At 45.0% G+C, this 15,900-nt stretch overlaps 1 protein-coding gene across 6 annotated transcripts in view; it reads right to left on the minus strand.

Moving 5' to 3' along the window:
* Positions 1-15,900, minus strand: part of Egflam (EGF-like, fibronectin type III and laminin G domains) — a 192,625-nt gene that overhangs the window by 38,005 nt on the left and 138,720 nt on the right. For 5 of the 6 annotated variants that reach the window (NM_001289498.1, NM_178748.6, NM_001289496.1 and 2 more), the window contains 6 exons: positions 10,305-10,420; positions 9,304-9,622; positions 8,282-8,382; positions 7,070-7,170; positions 5,906-6,050; positions 2,876-3,065 (listed from right to left, as the gene is read on the minus strand). In NM_001289498.1, coding sequence (NP_001276427.1) covers positions 2,876-3,065; positions 5,906-6,050; positions 7,070-7,170; positions 8,282-8,382; positions 9,304-9,622; positions 10,305-10,420 — 972 coding nt within the window. Of the gene's footprint in view, positions 1-2,875; positions 3,066-5,905; positions 6,051-7,069; positions 7,171-8,281; positions 8,383-9,303; positions 9,623-10,304; positions 10,421-10,550; positions 10,659-15,900 lie in introns of those variants that run through there. The other variant, XM_006519991.2, reaches the window with a different exon arrangement.

Below are 15,900 nucleotides of genomic sequence, written 5' to 3' on the forward strand. Positions count from 1 at the left end.
AAGGACACATTTTGTAACCACTGAGGGGGATGGTGGAATTGTTCCTGCTTTTAATCCATCTCTACAGTTCCCTAAAGCAGGATGGATGGATAGCGAGCACCCCCCCCCCCAGTGTTTATGTTAAAGGCGTCCTGATTGTGAGACCCCAATTAGCTTAAGTGCTGCTGCCTCCCTGGTTCAAAGCTCAGCCATTCAGGCAAGCCTGGAAACAGCAGAACAGCTCAGCAGCTAAGCTCCTCCTCTGGGACAGGAAGAGGGGAAGTGTCATGGCACCTTGGTAAATGCTCTGGAATCTAGTTTCTCCTTCCACAGGACAGAAGGTAGAACCTAATAGTGAAAAGTACCTCAGGCTCACCTTCATGACCCAGGATGTGTGTGTGTGTATGTGTGTGTGTGTGTGTGTGTGTGTGTGTGTGTGTGTGTGTGAGAGAGAGAGAGAGAGGGGGGGGGGGAGGGAGAGAGAGAGAGAATGTGTGAGTATGTGGGTTTATGAGTGTATGTGTGTATATGTGTGAGAGAGTGTGGATGAGTGTGATATGTGAGAGAGTATACATGAGTATGTGTAACTATAAGAGAATATATGACAGAGTGTGTGAGAGACAGTGTGTGTGAGTATGTGTTTGTGTGTGGGATATGTGTGTGGGAGTGTATGTTTGTGTGTGTCAGAGAGAGTGTATGTGACAGAGAGAGTGTGAAAGAGTGTGCGTGTGTGAGAGATTATGTGTGTGAGAGAGTATATGTGTATGTACCCTGTGTGTGTGAATATGTGTGTAAGAGAGTATGTGTATGTATATTGTGTGAAGATTATGTGTGAGAGAGTTTGTGTGTGGCAGAGTGTGTGTGGTGTAGAGCACCTTTGTGTTTGTGTATGACGAAAAATATATGTGTGAGTGTGAGAGAGAATATGTGTGTATGTGTACTGTGTGTATGAATATATGTGTGTGAGAGAGTATGTGTATATGTTAGAATGTGTGTTTGAGAGAATGTGTGTGTCTGTGTGCGCACACACCCATGTATGTGGCACGTGTATGTGTGTGTCCTTTTATTAAACAAGCAGAGTTTTTGGAAGAACTACTCTGGCACCGTCATGCACATCATCTGACATGGGAATACATGGGCTTGCTCTCGCTCACTTTCTTCTACCTGTCTTACCAGTGTCTTTCTAGAAAATGCTGGATGAGTGCAAAGTACCTTTTCCAGGGAGGATGGAGGAAGGGGGCATGCACCTGCCAGGGATATAAAGTCCAGCTACCCTGTTTGCCAGTGCTTTGCCACCACTGCTGACTTGGTAGCTAACTCTCCAGAGATGAACAGCTCCCCTTAATTGGCTGTACACCATCTTCAGCATAATCAGCAAGTCTAGTCCCATCTTTGCTGACCAGTAATGGACCCCTGCATCCCTGGCCATAAAGACTCCCAAGGAGAAGCTTGTCTGGGTGGTGTGTTCAGTTTCCATGTGGGACAAGAAGGGCAACTGCAGGTGGCCAGAACACTTAAAAGCCCACAGCTGGTGGACCAGTCTGGTACGTGAGCCGAGAAAATCCCTGCTACACCAGGGCAAATAAAACTGACTATCATCTCCTTTTTGGTCACAGTTCTGAAAACACAGACCCCAGCCAGAGTTCAGAGACACCGGCTTTGATCTGACAGCCAGACTCAGGGAGCAGAGGGCCCAGTAGTTCTTCTAGTTCCAGAGGAGGACTGAAGTCTGTGGGTTATTTCAGATTCACCTAGAAGAAAGTGGTGTTCAAACCTTCTTTCTACAATGTAACTGGTTTTGAGAGGAGGGAATACAGGTGAGACATGAAAGGCAGGTGGGTCCTGTGGGACTGCTCAGGTAATGTCATTAAGGTCCCTGATGACCCATGGGGAAGGTGAGTGGCGGACCATGAGGGCAACAGTAGCAGAAATAAAGAGATTGGGAAGAATCAGAAAGATGGGGGAAGCTTTATTGTGGAGGCTAGGGGTGGGGGTGGGGTGTGGAGGAGCTGGCTCACAGATGGAACTCTCAGAATGACTGAGTTTGGCAATAAGACCTCTAACATTACATGAGATCATAAGAGTGGGACACCCTGATCTGGTCTGTCTAATGTCCTTAGGAGAAAGATCTGGACACCTGAGAGACAATGGGTATGTACACATAGGAAAGACAGACCATGTGTGGAGAAAGTGAGAAGGCTGTCACTATTTATAAGCCAAGGAGAAAGGCCTAAGAGAAAGGAACCCCCTAGACCTTAAACTCGGCTCTTCCAACTACAGGCAGTCCCTGAAGGAAATGGCCCATCCTGCTCCTTTCTGGGGTTGATTCTTGTTCTGTAAAACAATCCCAGCTCTGCTGCCAGTCAGGAGAAGATACCTCCCTTTGCAAGCCCCCACCACCTATATAGTAGCTGAAATAGCATTTTCTTCCTTCTAAAATTAAGGGGAAAGGAACCATTAGACACTATGATCAAGACTTAGATTTTCCTGGGACTGGGGAGATGGCTTAGTGGCTAAGAGTACCTGTTGTTCTTGCAGAGGACCCAGGTTCCATCACCTGCATCCACATGGTAGCTCAAAACTGCCTTTAACTCCATTTCCAGAGGATTCATGCCATCTTATGGCTTCAGTGGGCACTAGGCATATAAGCAGTGCCCATACATATGTGCACAGAGACATGGGTGCATCAGAAGAAAAGAAAAAAGTGCAGGCTGCTCTGTCCACTGAGCTTAGGCTATTGTGGCAAGGCACAGAGCATTTGGCCTCAAGATGGATGTGACCATAGAGTGAACAGACTTGGGGTGATCACTCCTGAACCCCCGTGTGAACCAGTTGTCCTACTGATTACCCAAAGCAGAAGGAACCCCCAGATCCAGTCTAGCACCAGGGCACTCACCAACATCAGCTCCATTGAGGGCTTTTCCTAATGGCCAGGGCCTCATGTCAATCTTCTTCCCATTAACAGAAAGTGACTGCACACAGCCTTGGAAGCCACGGTTTGTCCCTGTTGCTCTGACCAGCCAGTAAGCACTGGGAGCGCCCCCGAGGTACAGAGGTGTCCGGAAGGTAATTTTACTGTACTGACCCTTTAAGAAAAATGAAAACTTTATCTCATTTAAAAAAAAAAAAAAAGAAAGTGAAGAAAACCCGAAACACAACAGATTGTGATGTGGGGTATGGCTGAGAAGTAGGTTAAAACCTTAGGGATTCCTATATCTGGATTTGTCTTTAAGGCACGGGGCTGCTAGGTAATGAAATCCACAGTTATTGACTACCAGAGCCGACTCCCTGACTCCTTAGAGGCCGAGTTTCCAGGAGCAGTGATTTTGGAACGGCTGGACAGGAAGGAAGGAGGTCACATCCAAGCCAATCTAGCAGGCTGACATCCCAAACCAACAGTGCTCTGTCCAGTCTTCACACCAATCTACTGTGTACCTTGGATGGGTCACGGGGCCATTCTGTGCGCCCGAAGGTTGGCATGTGTGGGTGAACATCTGCCCTTTCACAGTCCCCAGCCCCAGCCACCATCACACTAAATACCATAAGAGGAACTGTTGTCGGGAAACATCCAACAAGTTGTATTACAAAATACCTTGACCTTTGCTCATGGGTATAATTGTATAATTCCTTTTTCTTTTTTAAATGTGTTACCTTGAGTCAGGAAGCTTCTAAACCAGGGCCATACCAGTAGTCTGAAGTATAAATTTGGAAAGCACAGAGCTGAATGTGAAGGTGAGAGACAATTAAGATCTCATTGGTTGCTCTGTTTTCAGTACATGGGCATCTCATGCATCTAGATTAAATGACAACAATGGGAACTGGGGAAAGCACAGCCCCCTTTCCTGGCTATCATCTGCATGTACCCTTAACATGGTTGCTTCCAGCAAGTGGGAACCCAATCACTGTTCGATATGTTCCAATGATCAGGTAAGATTTGTGAGTAGGAGGCTGAACCGCCCAGTACGTCGAGGGTCTAATGGTTTTTAAGTTGCTACCATAACATGAACCAAATGCTCACTTGGCCTGTTCTGTCCAGATTCTCAGGAGTCAATTCCAGAGCCCGTCCTCTTCTGGTTTTGTTCCCTAAAGTGCAATACTTTTTTCCCCTGGGGCATAAATGTGTGAAGAGGGAGAGTTTGTTGACTTTGTATGCCCGGGCACAGGAGTGCCCTGAGTCCCCCGTGGCAGCCTTTAACACATTGGGATGGCTTGGAGGCACAATGTTACTCCCTAGCTCTCAGGGGACTAGATGGAATCCATACTAGGGAAAGTTGTGCTGGATTCTCAGTCTTGCTGACGCCCTCTTCTGCCCTGTACAACTTCTCTTCTCCAATACTGGTCTCCCCAGAGAGCACTTTCTAAAAACATCCTATGCACAGGACCTCACCTTGAGCCTGTTTCTGGGGAACCAGCTTAAAATAGCATTTTCTGTCTCTTAACAGTTATTAAACAGTCCCCAGATGATGGCCTGCTCCCATTTGCTGGGCTCGAAAAGTCCCAGTAAACGTCATCCTGACCAGCCTCAAAGGCTCATGCTGTTTTGCAGTTAATACCTATATTGGATAAAGTCATTGAATATTGGGATTGGGAAAATATAAAGCCACATATAATGAGGGTTCCCACAGTTACTGGATTCTATGCATAGCTCTCTCAGTGGCTTTCATATACTTACATATTATATATGTGGCTACCCCTGGGACAGGGACCCATTGCTGAGACAGTCTCTTACACCTGATAGACATCCCCAAGGCTCTCCCAGAAGGCTGACCCTTCCTCCGCACTTCTCTTTCTTTGGCCTGTTCAAAAGACATTGCCATCCTCCTGACTGCTCCATTGAGTCCATCACTTACTGACAGCACTTCAGATCACACTAACTTGGATGATGGCCTTTGGAATTTACGCTTATCTCTTAAAATACCCTTACATTCCTTCTGAGGGTTAGAGTACTTCAGAATCCCATGATGCTACATCTTCATGTATGCAGACTTACATTTCTTTAGTTTATTAAGGCTACCTCATGAAGCCCATACGCCAATATCTATTAAACCCCCTTGCTTTTGACCGCCCTGTCTTCATGGTAGTAGTCTAGACTCTTGACTGAAGTTTCTTTATTCTCATCGAACTTCATTTGACCATTTCTTACTATTGTACTATGATCGTGCACTGTGTACTTGTTTCCTCTTTAGCAATCTCCGGGTATTGTAATTCCCTAGAGTTGGACCCAAATCAGTAAGACTTTCAGGCATGTGCCTTTATTGCATCATGCCTTATTAGTAGCACAGCAAGGACCTGGCAATGGGGAGGATGCTTAGACATAGGCACAAAGGCTCTGGTGCTGCCTGCTCCCTTGGAGACTATAGAGACCTTGATGATTGTGACTCCAGGCTTGGCTTCCTGCCAGACACTAATTCAAACTGTTTAAAAGATAATCTTCAAATTACTATGAGCACAACAGATGTGTGGGTACCTCAGTGGCCTCCAGAGTGACGCAAGAGATAACTAACTTACTTCCTCCTACAATGAAGCATCCCAATAAGGATAAGTGGATTATTTCTGTAAGTGGATCCAGACAGCTCAATTCTTTCTAGGTTATTTGCTAAAGCCACGAATCATAACACTAGCGCATACTTTTGTATTTGATGCTAATGATGGGCTTTTTTGGATCTCTGGCTTAGACAACTGTGTGCAAAGATAATGCATCCCTGCACACCTGGCGTGTGATGTATCTGTGCACCCGTTGAGATCTCCAGTAGGTATGCATGGAAGGAGCTTGAAAGATCGGACAGGCAAAGCTAAGGGGATCCCAACAGAACTTGCCTGTGTGCCTATGAAAATTCAGCCTCTAGAATTGTCCAGAGTTTTGATCATTTTAATAATCTTCTCTTGAAGGCCAGATGGGATGAGCAGGGTATGGACTCACACTCACCTGGGACTGGCCTGTCACTGGGGTGCCATTATTCAACTGCAGCATCCCATTCAGGCCATCTCTGTACAGTGTCACCGTATGCCAGGCCCCAAGTTTGATTTTGGTCTCACTTATGATGATGGCAATCCCAGTTCCACAATTAAACCTGATGGGGGGAAAGAAAAAGGAAAGAAAAATTCTTGGATAAACAAATTTCTTCAAACTCCATATCATCCCTTTGGCCCGTGTCTGTGTGTGCGTGCGTGCCTGCCTGCCTGTCTATCTGTGTGTCTGTGTGTAGGCCAGAGGTTGACATTGGTGTCCTCCTCAATTGCGCTCCATTTTATCTTTTGATACTGGGTCTTATTTATTTGTGACCTCACTATTTGGATAGACACACTAGCCAGGAAACAAATACCTAAATAAATGAAATAAACCATTAGGGTTGGTATAAAATGCTGCTTGCTCTAGGGAAGGCATTGTGCTAAGCACATAAGACAGTTCATGTAATCCCTCACATCATCCTCTGAGAATAGGCAACTCCCACAGCGCACAACGTCTGCCAAAGGCCAGGCAGCAAGGAAGTGATGCTATCAGGAGACTAGCTAGGGTACCATGTCAAGGCTGACATCTGTCATTCGTTCACAGACGGACTTTATGTGCCCTAGCTCTGCTTCATGCAAAATCAAAGTCAACTAAAAGCAGCTTCCGACATTTCTGGGGGTGTGTGGGGGGGAATGACCAGGGTTTAGAGGGCAGGTCAAAGGCTTCAGCCCAGTCCCAGGGGAGTCACGGCAGTATTGGGTCCTCTCTGTCAGTCCCTGGGAGCCTGTGCTCCCTCCCTACCCTCCATAGCTGTCAGCCATCCTGTCTCAAGAAGGCCCTGAGAAGATCCTGCCTTCTCCAGCTTCTGGAAAGACAGGGCAGCTCTTCACCACGCTGGCATGACCCCACAGTGGGTGCTCCATTACCTAACTGGTGTCAGAATGAACGAATGAGGCAAGGCTCCGAAATGCAAATCTCAAAGGTTACCCTGCCGTCCCAGCTCCCCAGGATTAGAGACATTGGCCTCAGCTCATCTCTGGTGCACACGTTCTTTAATGACGGAAATCCAGTTGTGTGCACTGCAGTGTACAAAGTATATGGTAGAATTTAAAAATCTACAGGACTTAGGGCAAGAGTTACCTGAAGTGGAGGGACCGCCGGATGAGAGCCAGGGACATGAAGTCTCCTCTTCCGTGCTCACTCTCTCCGCAGTAGAGCAGCAAGCCATCCTCCGCCTCTGCCTATGAACACACAAGCAAAAGCCACATAAGCCATGGCCACTTCTTCTTCCTCACCTATAAACACTTGTGAAGACAAATCATGAATGTTCTCCTCCTCCAGCCTACTGACGCAAGCATGTGGACTCCAGAGAGTCCTCATGTATCCAGGCCAGTTCCTTGTTAAAAAAAAAAATTGCAATGGTATAAATAGTGGGAGGAACAGCTCTGAGGGGAGGAAGGCCCATATCTGATCGGCTCTTCACATGTCTTTGTGGATGCATCTTCGAAGCTTCCAGAAAAGCCTGTGTCCTAAAGCCCTGGTCACAGAACACCTTGTTTGTGCTCATCAAATTTCTACTATCACTGATGAACACCCTATTTTTTTTAAAAATAAAAAATAGTGTTTGTTTTATGTTCTTTGGTATTTTGCCTGCATGTGTGTCTGTGTGAGGGTGTCAGAAGGCCTGGAACTGGAGTTACACACACGTGTGAGTTGCCGTGTAGGTGCTGGGAATCAAACCCAGCTCCACTGGAAGAGCAACCTGTGCTCTTAACCACCGAGCCATCTCTCCAGTCTCAAGCATTCTGTTGTTTGATGTGTTCCTTCTATTTGTCCGCTCTACCTGGGAAGCATGTAAGTTGGCTACTCTCCTATCATGCAGACAGTACCAACAGTCCAGTGGGTCAGCTAAGGTGAGGCCACCACTAAGTCAGCTAAGGTGAGGCCACCACTGTGACAAAGGGTACAGGTTTCCAGACTCCTGGCCATTTTGCTTCTTCAAAGGTACTCAAAGAATTCTGCTAAGTTCAAGGTGCTAGCTGAATGCTAATCTTTAAATGACTGAGAGCAGAGAGGTCTCTGTAAAAGGACTCCAGGAATGGAATGCATTGTAAATCCTGAAATCCAGCCCCTGGAGAATCATCACGGAAGTAGCTTTCCCATTGAGGGTCTAATCTTCCATAGATTATGGCTTCCTAACCAACCCTCACCTAGCTGTGAACCTGAGCATTGTGAACGCGCCCCACCGGCCGGATTTTGTGACTGATTTCAGGTCCAGGTTGGCGTTTTACTTTCCCTCTTCCCATTCTTCCTCTGATGTAATCTGCCGTTCAAATGCCCAGCAGTTCTTACCCTGAACTCCAGAGTAACCTGAAATGCCTGATAAGAGTTCTTCAGAGGCTCAAAGGTTACGTAGGAGTGGCCAAAGAACTGAGGATACTGAATAAAGATATCTGAAAAGAAAGAGCACAATGGGTCAGCGAGCCGCCTTATCTCATTCCTCAAAGCAGACATCAACACACACCATTGTCTGCCTATCGCCCCAGAAAACCCCCACGTAGCCAGTAGCACTTAGCTTCCTTCCCGTGCCCCTTTCTCTGCCTTTCACACACACCTTCTACCCTTGAGATCAGGGGCTTCTGAAACTCATCAGAAGGAAAAGGGTTTGGGAGATCAGTCCCTGCTTCTCTGAAAAGAAACTTAAAGTCCAACATCCCTCATTTCCTTCCTTCCTTCCTTCCTTCCTTCCTTCCTTCCTTCCTTCCTTCCTTCCTTCCTTCCTTCCTTCCTTCTTTCTTTCTTTCTTTCTTTCTTTCTTTCTTTCTTTCTTTCTTTCTTTCTTTCTTTCTTTCTTTCCTTCTTTCTGGTTTTTTTGAGACAGGGTTTCTCTGTATAGCCCTGGCTGTCCTGGAACTCACTTTGTAGACCAGGCTGGCCTCGAACTCAGAAATCTGCCTGCCTCTGCCTCCTGAGTGCTGGGATTGAAGGCGTGCATCACCACGCCCGGCCTAATTTTCAAGGTGGCTCTGACATCAGTCCTCTCGACCTTCTTAGATGTTCTGTCTTCCTGGATGCTCTGTCTAAAGTTTTAATAGAGCTGTGTCAATGGCAGAGTCTACCTCACCGGTGCTACTGAGACTTCAAAATGGTTGCTCCAAAGGACTTTACATTTGACATACCCAGAGACAGGGCTCTCCCTCAGAAAGGCAATGGAGGCTGCTTCTCACTTTGCCTGGAGACTGGGGCTAGTTTACCAACAATACATGGAAGAAAGGGCTTCTCTTATGAGAAGGACTAGAAGATGCTCTGTTTGAATCATACAACTGTATCTGTAGGACTAACCCTTCTCTGTCCATTCCCTTTCCAGGGCCTACCTTCTGAGCAGGCCTCGCCTCCTTTGCCCAGGTTGCAATGGCATCGTGAGCCCCCCCAGGCGTAGTCATTGACACAGAAGCTGTCAGCTGAACAGAGAGTTTCATCACAGGACATGTCAAAGAGCCTTGACATCATGGCCACACTGTTCTTCCCCTTCCGTTGGGCTGGTGTGGGTGGGATGGCCACTGTAGTTTCGTGGAGAGAGGCTGAGGTAGGTTGGGCGAGTCTGGAGCCCATCACTGAGTTGGAGACAGAAGTCTTCTTGGACTCCACTGAGAACTTCTTATTCCCAACTTTGGTAGCAGGAAGTGGTTTAACCTCAGTTAGAGAAGGAAAGAAAGGGCTAAGTGTAAACATGGAGTCATTGTTGTACTGTGTGTATGTGCGCCTCGGACCACAGGCTCACTGTTAATAGTGTCCATAAACACGAGCATGGCTGTGGGGCAGGAACATTGGCCCCAGTTTATCAAGAAGACTTGGAAACTCAGGGGTAGGGGTGGGGGTGGCGGTTAAGCACCTTGCCCTGTATTATTCAGAATATCATGGTGAGGTAAAGCTAATATTCTATGACTTGCTCTTACTAAAATATTACAAAATGCATGGCTTTGTCAAGGAATCATTCATTTCCTCATACAGCCTCGTCTTACAAAATTCTGTGGGTGGGAAATCTATCTATCAATATATACATATATAAATACATATCACACACCCATATATACACACATGCACATACGTATATGTACATACATATACATATGCATATAAATACACTTTGTGAAGCTAGTTAGAGATAGAGGCTGTTTATAACAGCCTGCTAGGAAACTCCTTAGCACTAATTTATGCCTCTCATCCCCAGTCTCATAGACGGAGGAAACAAATCTGTGCTGAGAGCAAATGGGCCCATTCCAGTCTGAGGTTCCACGGCCGTGGTCCATGGCTAGCCTGCCGTGGTCATCAGGTAAACAAAGCACATTGGCATCAACATCAGATGTGACCATACCTCCTCAAAGGATACATCCAGGTCCAGTTCGTCTTCAGATCCATCATCATCTTCACTCACACCGGGATTGGTGATATACCCAGGTCCATAATGACCACTTCCAGCCTCCCCGGGACCTTCACAAAGAAAAGGGACACATCTCTTGTCACCTCATGCCTTCTTTGTCCTAACTTCCATTCTTCTTTAATTAACCAGATTTCAAGTTGTTTTATGAAATATGGCATTGTCGTACATGCATGGCATTACCTCCTCTCTCCTTCCTGACCATCTTCCCCCACCTCCTTCTATCCAGACATCAAGATCTACTTTACTAAGGAATAAACTGAGGCTTGGAGAGCCCATGGAAGGTTCCAGAAAACGGCAGTTATCAGTCCGGAGCTCCTGGCACTGCACCGCAGCCCCTCAGCACATTCCAAGCTTCCAGTCTTGGACAATGATCCTAATTATGCAGCACTTGATGCTCACCGAGAAGGAAATAAACACAGATAAAACCAGGCCCTGTGTGACTCCACGAGGCCTGAGATGGAAGCCACCGCACTCTTCTGAATTGTCTCCTCCATCTCACACCCATGAAGCTTCCACCAATGTTGTTTCTCAACGAATGTAGGCCGTGCATTCAATGATACTGATAAGAATTCTCTAAGTGGCCTGGGGTTGCTGTAATTAAAGTGCATAACTTATCTCTTTCTACTTGGCACTTTGTTAATTAAGAAAAGAGAACATTAAAAACCAGTCACTTATTAGAATCATAAAAGTCAAACCACATACTGAATGCAAAACAAATTCTGGGGTATTCCACATTAGGGGAAAAATAATAAAATACAAATCTTTTTGGTCATTAAAAGGATGCCCTTGATTTTATAAAATCCATGTATGTTTGAGTTTTTAAAGACATCATGGTTTTTCTGCACATTGTTTCTCTGATGATCAATGTGATATAGTTGGAAATAGCTCTGGTGGTGCGAGATGGGAATAGTGCTTCCATTGTTAGGAAAGTCATTAAACCGTGGAATAAGATCCCATGATTCTCAACAAACTAGAGAATGAGCGCTAGGGAGATAGTCGAATCAAGAACTTGCTTACCACAGGAGCATGAGGACACGAGTTTAATTTCCTAAACCCATAGGAAAAAGTGGTTAGAAATGGTGGTGACCACTTGTAATTCAAGTACTGGAGAGGCTGGGGTGGGCAGATCCTTGGGGCTCATTAACAGTCAGTCAAACCGACTTGGCGAGCTCCAGGTTCCAGAGAGAGAGAGAGAGAGAGAGAGAGAGAGAGAGACCCTGTCTCAATGAACAAACTGGACAATGTCTAAAGAATGACATCAGAATGGCACACCCACACACGGGGGACACACACACATATGCACATGTACACGCACACGCACAAATGAGTGAGAATACATTTCATGACCACTGAGTTCTTTAACTTCTGTGACCCTAGACTTCACATTGTTAATGTGGACGAGCTTCAGGCAGCCACACTTCAGCCAGAGTTTGATAAGGAAACAACTACAAAGTTTCACTTACAAGAATGAAGAGCTAGTTCAGTATGAGCTCACAGGCTCTGGGGATTGGAGTTTTGTGTCCACTATGCTAAACTTCTGGGAAGCCATGTGGTATCACCATCAGGATGATACCGCCTGTTACATTGGCCTCAGGGGAACCTGTCTTAACAGCTCATCTTCTGGAAGCCTCGACGGAGATGCTTTTTCCCCATCCCTGAAGTTTCCCCAGGAAAGATGAAGTACAAGAACTAAGAATCACCGAGTGCTTGTTCAGTCTCTTCCATCCATCCCTGCGAGGTGCAGGTAGGGATCTCGCTGCCAGCTAGAAGCACTTGGCCCACACTTACGAACTGAGAGATGCTGAGGAGGAGGAGGAACTGGAGGCAAACTTGGTCTCTCTTGTAGCCTTTCTTCACCAGGAATAGGGAGCAAAGGGAGCTTTGGTAGAACTGTCACAAAGACCATGCCTCCCAAGCAGGCTATCACAGGTCCCGTAGCAGGCAGAGGGTCCTGGGAAACCAACTTTGACTCCCAGAGCAAGCTTGCCTTCTAGCTCAGCCTTTATCAGACATTGGGATGCCTTTCTGCTAACAGCACTGACTGACTTCTAAACTGATTCTAAATGTGGGCAAAGAAAAAAAGGCTGTGAATAGAATCTGCTGAAAACCAACCAACCAACCAACCAACCAACTAAAACCAAACCAAAACAAAAATCCCCCCATGGCCAGTGGGACGAGAATGGATTAGGAGAAAAGGCTAGTCTGTGAGAGATGATGGATTATAGAAAGAAGCTGAGACATCTCAGTACACATGCTCAAGGGGTTTGTGGTCAGGCAGGAAATGGAAAGAGTGAAGAGCCACCGCCTGAGTCACTTCAAAGTCTCGCAAGACCATTTGTGACTTGGCCTTGCTAGTCAGAACCTTAACTGCATTCCAATTTCATATTTCCCTTCACCTAGCAGCCTCCAAACTGGTTCTTTCTTTAGGTTTCATGATGTTTTCTGAACAGACAATACATGTTTTTAGATCAACAGGAAGGATCTAGTGGGAAAACAGAGCATGGGGGAGGGGGGCTGTGTGGGACAAGGAGGGACAAGCCTTAACAGTGCTGATGTGTTGTCCCCAACTGGCTCCCCACATCTGGCTTGGGAACCAGAACAGGAGAGTGAGTGGTAACGAGAGGAGATGAGATGTGCTTGTGTGTGATGCCCAGTGCGAACTGGAGGGACAGCCATGTATGTGTGCCTGTGTCTACCCAGCGATGGGACTAACTCTGTGATGTGACCAAGCACCAGTGTCCTGAGTTTCCAGTGGTCCTTAGACTGGCTCCTGTGGACAGTCACACTGTTCAATTCTTTTTAGACATTCCATTAAGAAAATTTCTCAAACCAAAGACACTAGCACCCCTCCTCTGTCCAATGACACAGAGATTAGAAAAAAAAATTGTCCAAACAAAGTTCTGTGTTTGATAAGCTCAGATGATATTGGTTCGGCATTAAAAGTGAAACAAAGATATTATCAGAGAGAGTGTATCATTGACAGATCTTTGATGATTTATGGAAAAAATTGAAGGGGGCTGGGAAAACAGGGGAGAAAGAAGAGATAGGGGAGAAGGAAGAGGATTAATCCTGGGGACAATGCATTCTAGTTTTGTCAAAGTCTGAAGCTGTGGCCATTAAATGAGATCGGACAGAAATACTGAGAGGTTCCATGGAAGACAAGAAGGGAATGAATTACGTGAAGCCCCTGGGACTTTCATCCTTTAAAAGAAAGATAACAGGTATTGATTAATTTTAGATGTAATTTTAGAATTAATTTAAGAATGTCTCAGCAAAAAAATAAGAGTCCTTCATTCAGAGGCAGGCTGACAACAGATTTACTGACTAATCAATTAAGTTCAAAAGTTAACAAATTATAAACAGTTAATAAAAGAATCCACTATTTTATCCCAATTGGCAAAACTAGTAACTCTCATAGAAGAGCAGAGAAGAGTGGAAACAAAAATCCTATCTTCAATTAACAACTGGGGGACCCTAGAGAAACTTGAAACCCAAACTAAGATTGAAGAAGTGGATAAAACATGCTGATAATTAAAGTATCTTTAAATGTAAAGAATCCGTCATTAGGGACGTGTATCAGGCTGACTTTTAGAACATTTGAGCTCTATGGTACTTTCAGAAAGCACCTTAACCATAGCCACAGGAAGATAGAAACTAAAAAGAATGCTATTGTGGTGAACAGAGGCTCTACCATCATGGAGACCAATTTAAAAAGAATTAAGGCATTTTGATGGGGCTGGGGAGATGGCTCTGTGCATCAGGTACTTGCTGAACAAACACAGAGACCCAGCTCCTATTCCCCATTTGCACAATTCTGCGTCTCCCCTGTGCTGGGGAGGTGGAGCTTGCTGCCCAGCCTGCTTGGTGTGCACTCAGATCCGTGAAAGACCTTGTATCAAAAAAGAAGGTGGACAATGGCTGAGTGATATACCTGAGGTTGTCATCTTGCCTGCACACATGCCTGTAAACATGTGTACCTCCATATCCAAACACAGAGACACATAACTAGACTCTTGTGTTCTCACTCATGTGTGTGCGTGATTGCATACACATACTCATTCACTATGTATCATAAAATGGCTTCAGACTAATGGTAATCCTCCTGCCTCAGTCTCCCCAGTAGTGGGATTACAGGTGAGGGCCAAAATGTCTGACTGCATACCCTATCTTCATATGATTTTATTCCCTATATCTGCTTGATTTATTAATCTGTGACACATAGAAATACTTTAGAAATATCAACTCGAACTGTGGCTAAAAGACAGAATTCGGTCTTTGGCAGCACAGCCTATTTAGTGCTGGTCTCTAAGACATGAGAAACAAGCCCAGTGATAGGTTGACCAGAGTGCTTCTGATTTTTAAGGGTTTTCTTTCTTCTCAGTTGAATGGATCTGCCAGCAGTCAGATACACTTCAAATTGACACCTTTAATTTTTAATAAGAAACAGTAAAAAGGAATCTAGCCACACAAAATATAATTCTTCATGTACAATAAAACCACTTTGAAACTTGCTATTCATTGCTATGCTTGAATTTTGGCAATTTCTTACTACAACTGCACCTAGTTAAAAAAATCCTTTTTTTTTTTTACTTCTCCTGGTCTAATTATTAGATAATAATTATTAGATAATTATATTAATCTATTATTAGACTCTAATAGAAAGCTTTACATCCAGTGATATCCAGATATCAGTAGCAAGGTTGGCCTGGAACTCAATATGTAGCCTAAGATGACCCCAAATTCATGAGAATCCTCCTGCCTTAGCCTCCAGTGCTGGGATTATAGGGGAGAGCCAAAATTCCTGGTTGCTCAGGGTGTGATTTTTACTGGCTACATCTATTTGATTTATTACCATTATAGCATACCTTTTATTTAATGTGTGCACATGTGCTCTTGATTGCACTTGCATGTGTGGAGGTAAAGTGTCACTTGGGGTGTCTTTCTTGTTTGTTATCCACCTTATTTCTTGAGCCAGTCCTCTCACTGAATCTGTAGATGGCTGTTTGGCTAGACTATCTGTCCAGCAAGGCCCTGGTCACCTGTTTGTCTTCCAATGCTATGGTTATACGTATGAGAGAAAACATCTGGCTTTCTCAACCAATGACGAAGATCTGAACCCTGGTCCTCACTCTTGCAAAGGCAGCACTTTACACACTGAGCCATATTTCTAGCCCTTACACTTAAATAAAACTCTTCCATTTTTGAGATTATATTTACATCATTTCCCCCTTCCTTTCCTCTCTCCAAACTATCCCTTGTACCCCTCCTTGGTCGCTTTCAAATTCATGATCTCTTTCTTCATTAAAATTGTTGTTATATACCTCTATGTATATACATACATATTTCTAAATACACCTGAATAGTCTGTATAATGTTACTTGGATGTATATTTTCAGGGCTGATCACTTGGTATTAAATGGCAATCATGCTCAAGTCTCTTATATAAAATGGCACAGTGTGTTCATATGCTTTACAGAGTTCTTGCATAATTTAAACCACCTATAGATTCTTTATAGTATCTATTCCAATG

Source organism: Mus musculus, chromosome 15 (genome assembly GCF_000001635.26).
Source record: "Mus musculus strain C57BL/6J chromosome 15, GRCm38.p6 C57BL/6J".
NCBI classification, from domain to species: Eukaryota; Metazoa; Chordata; class Mammalia; order Rodentia; family Muridae; genus Mus; species Mus musculus.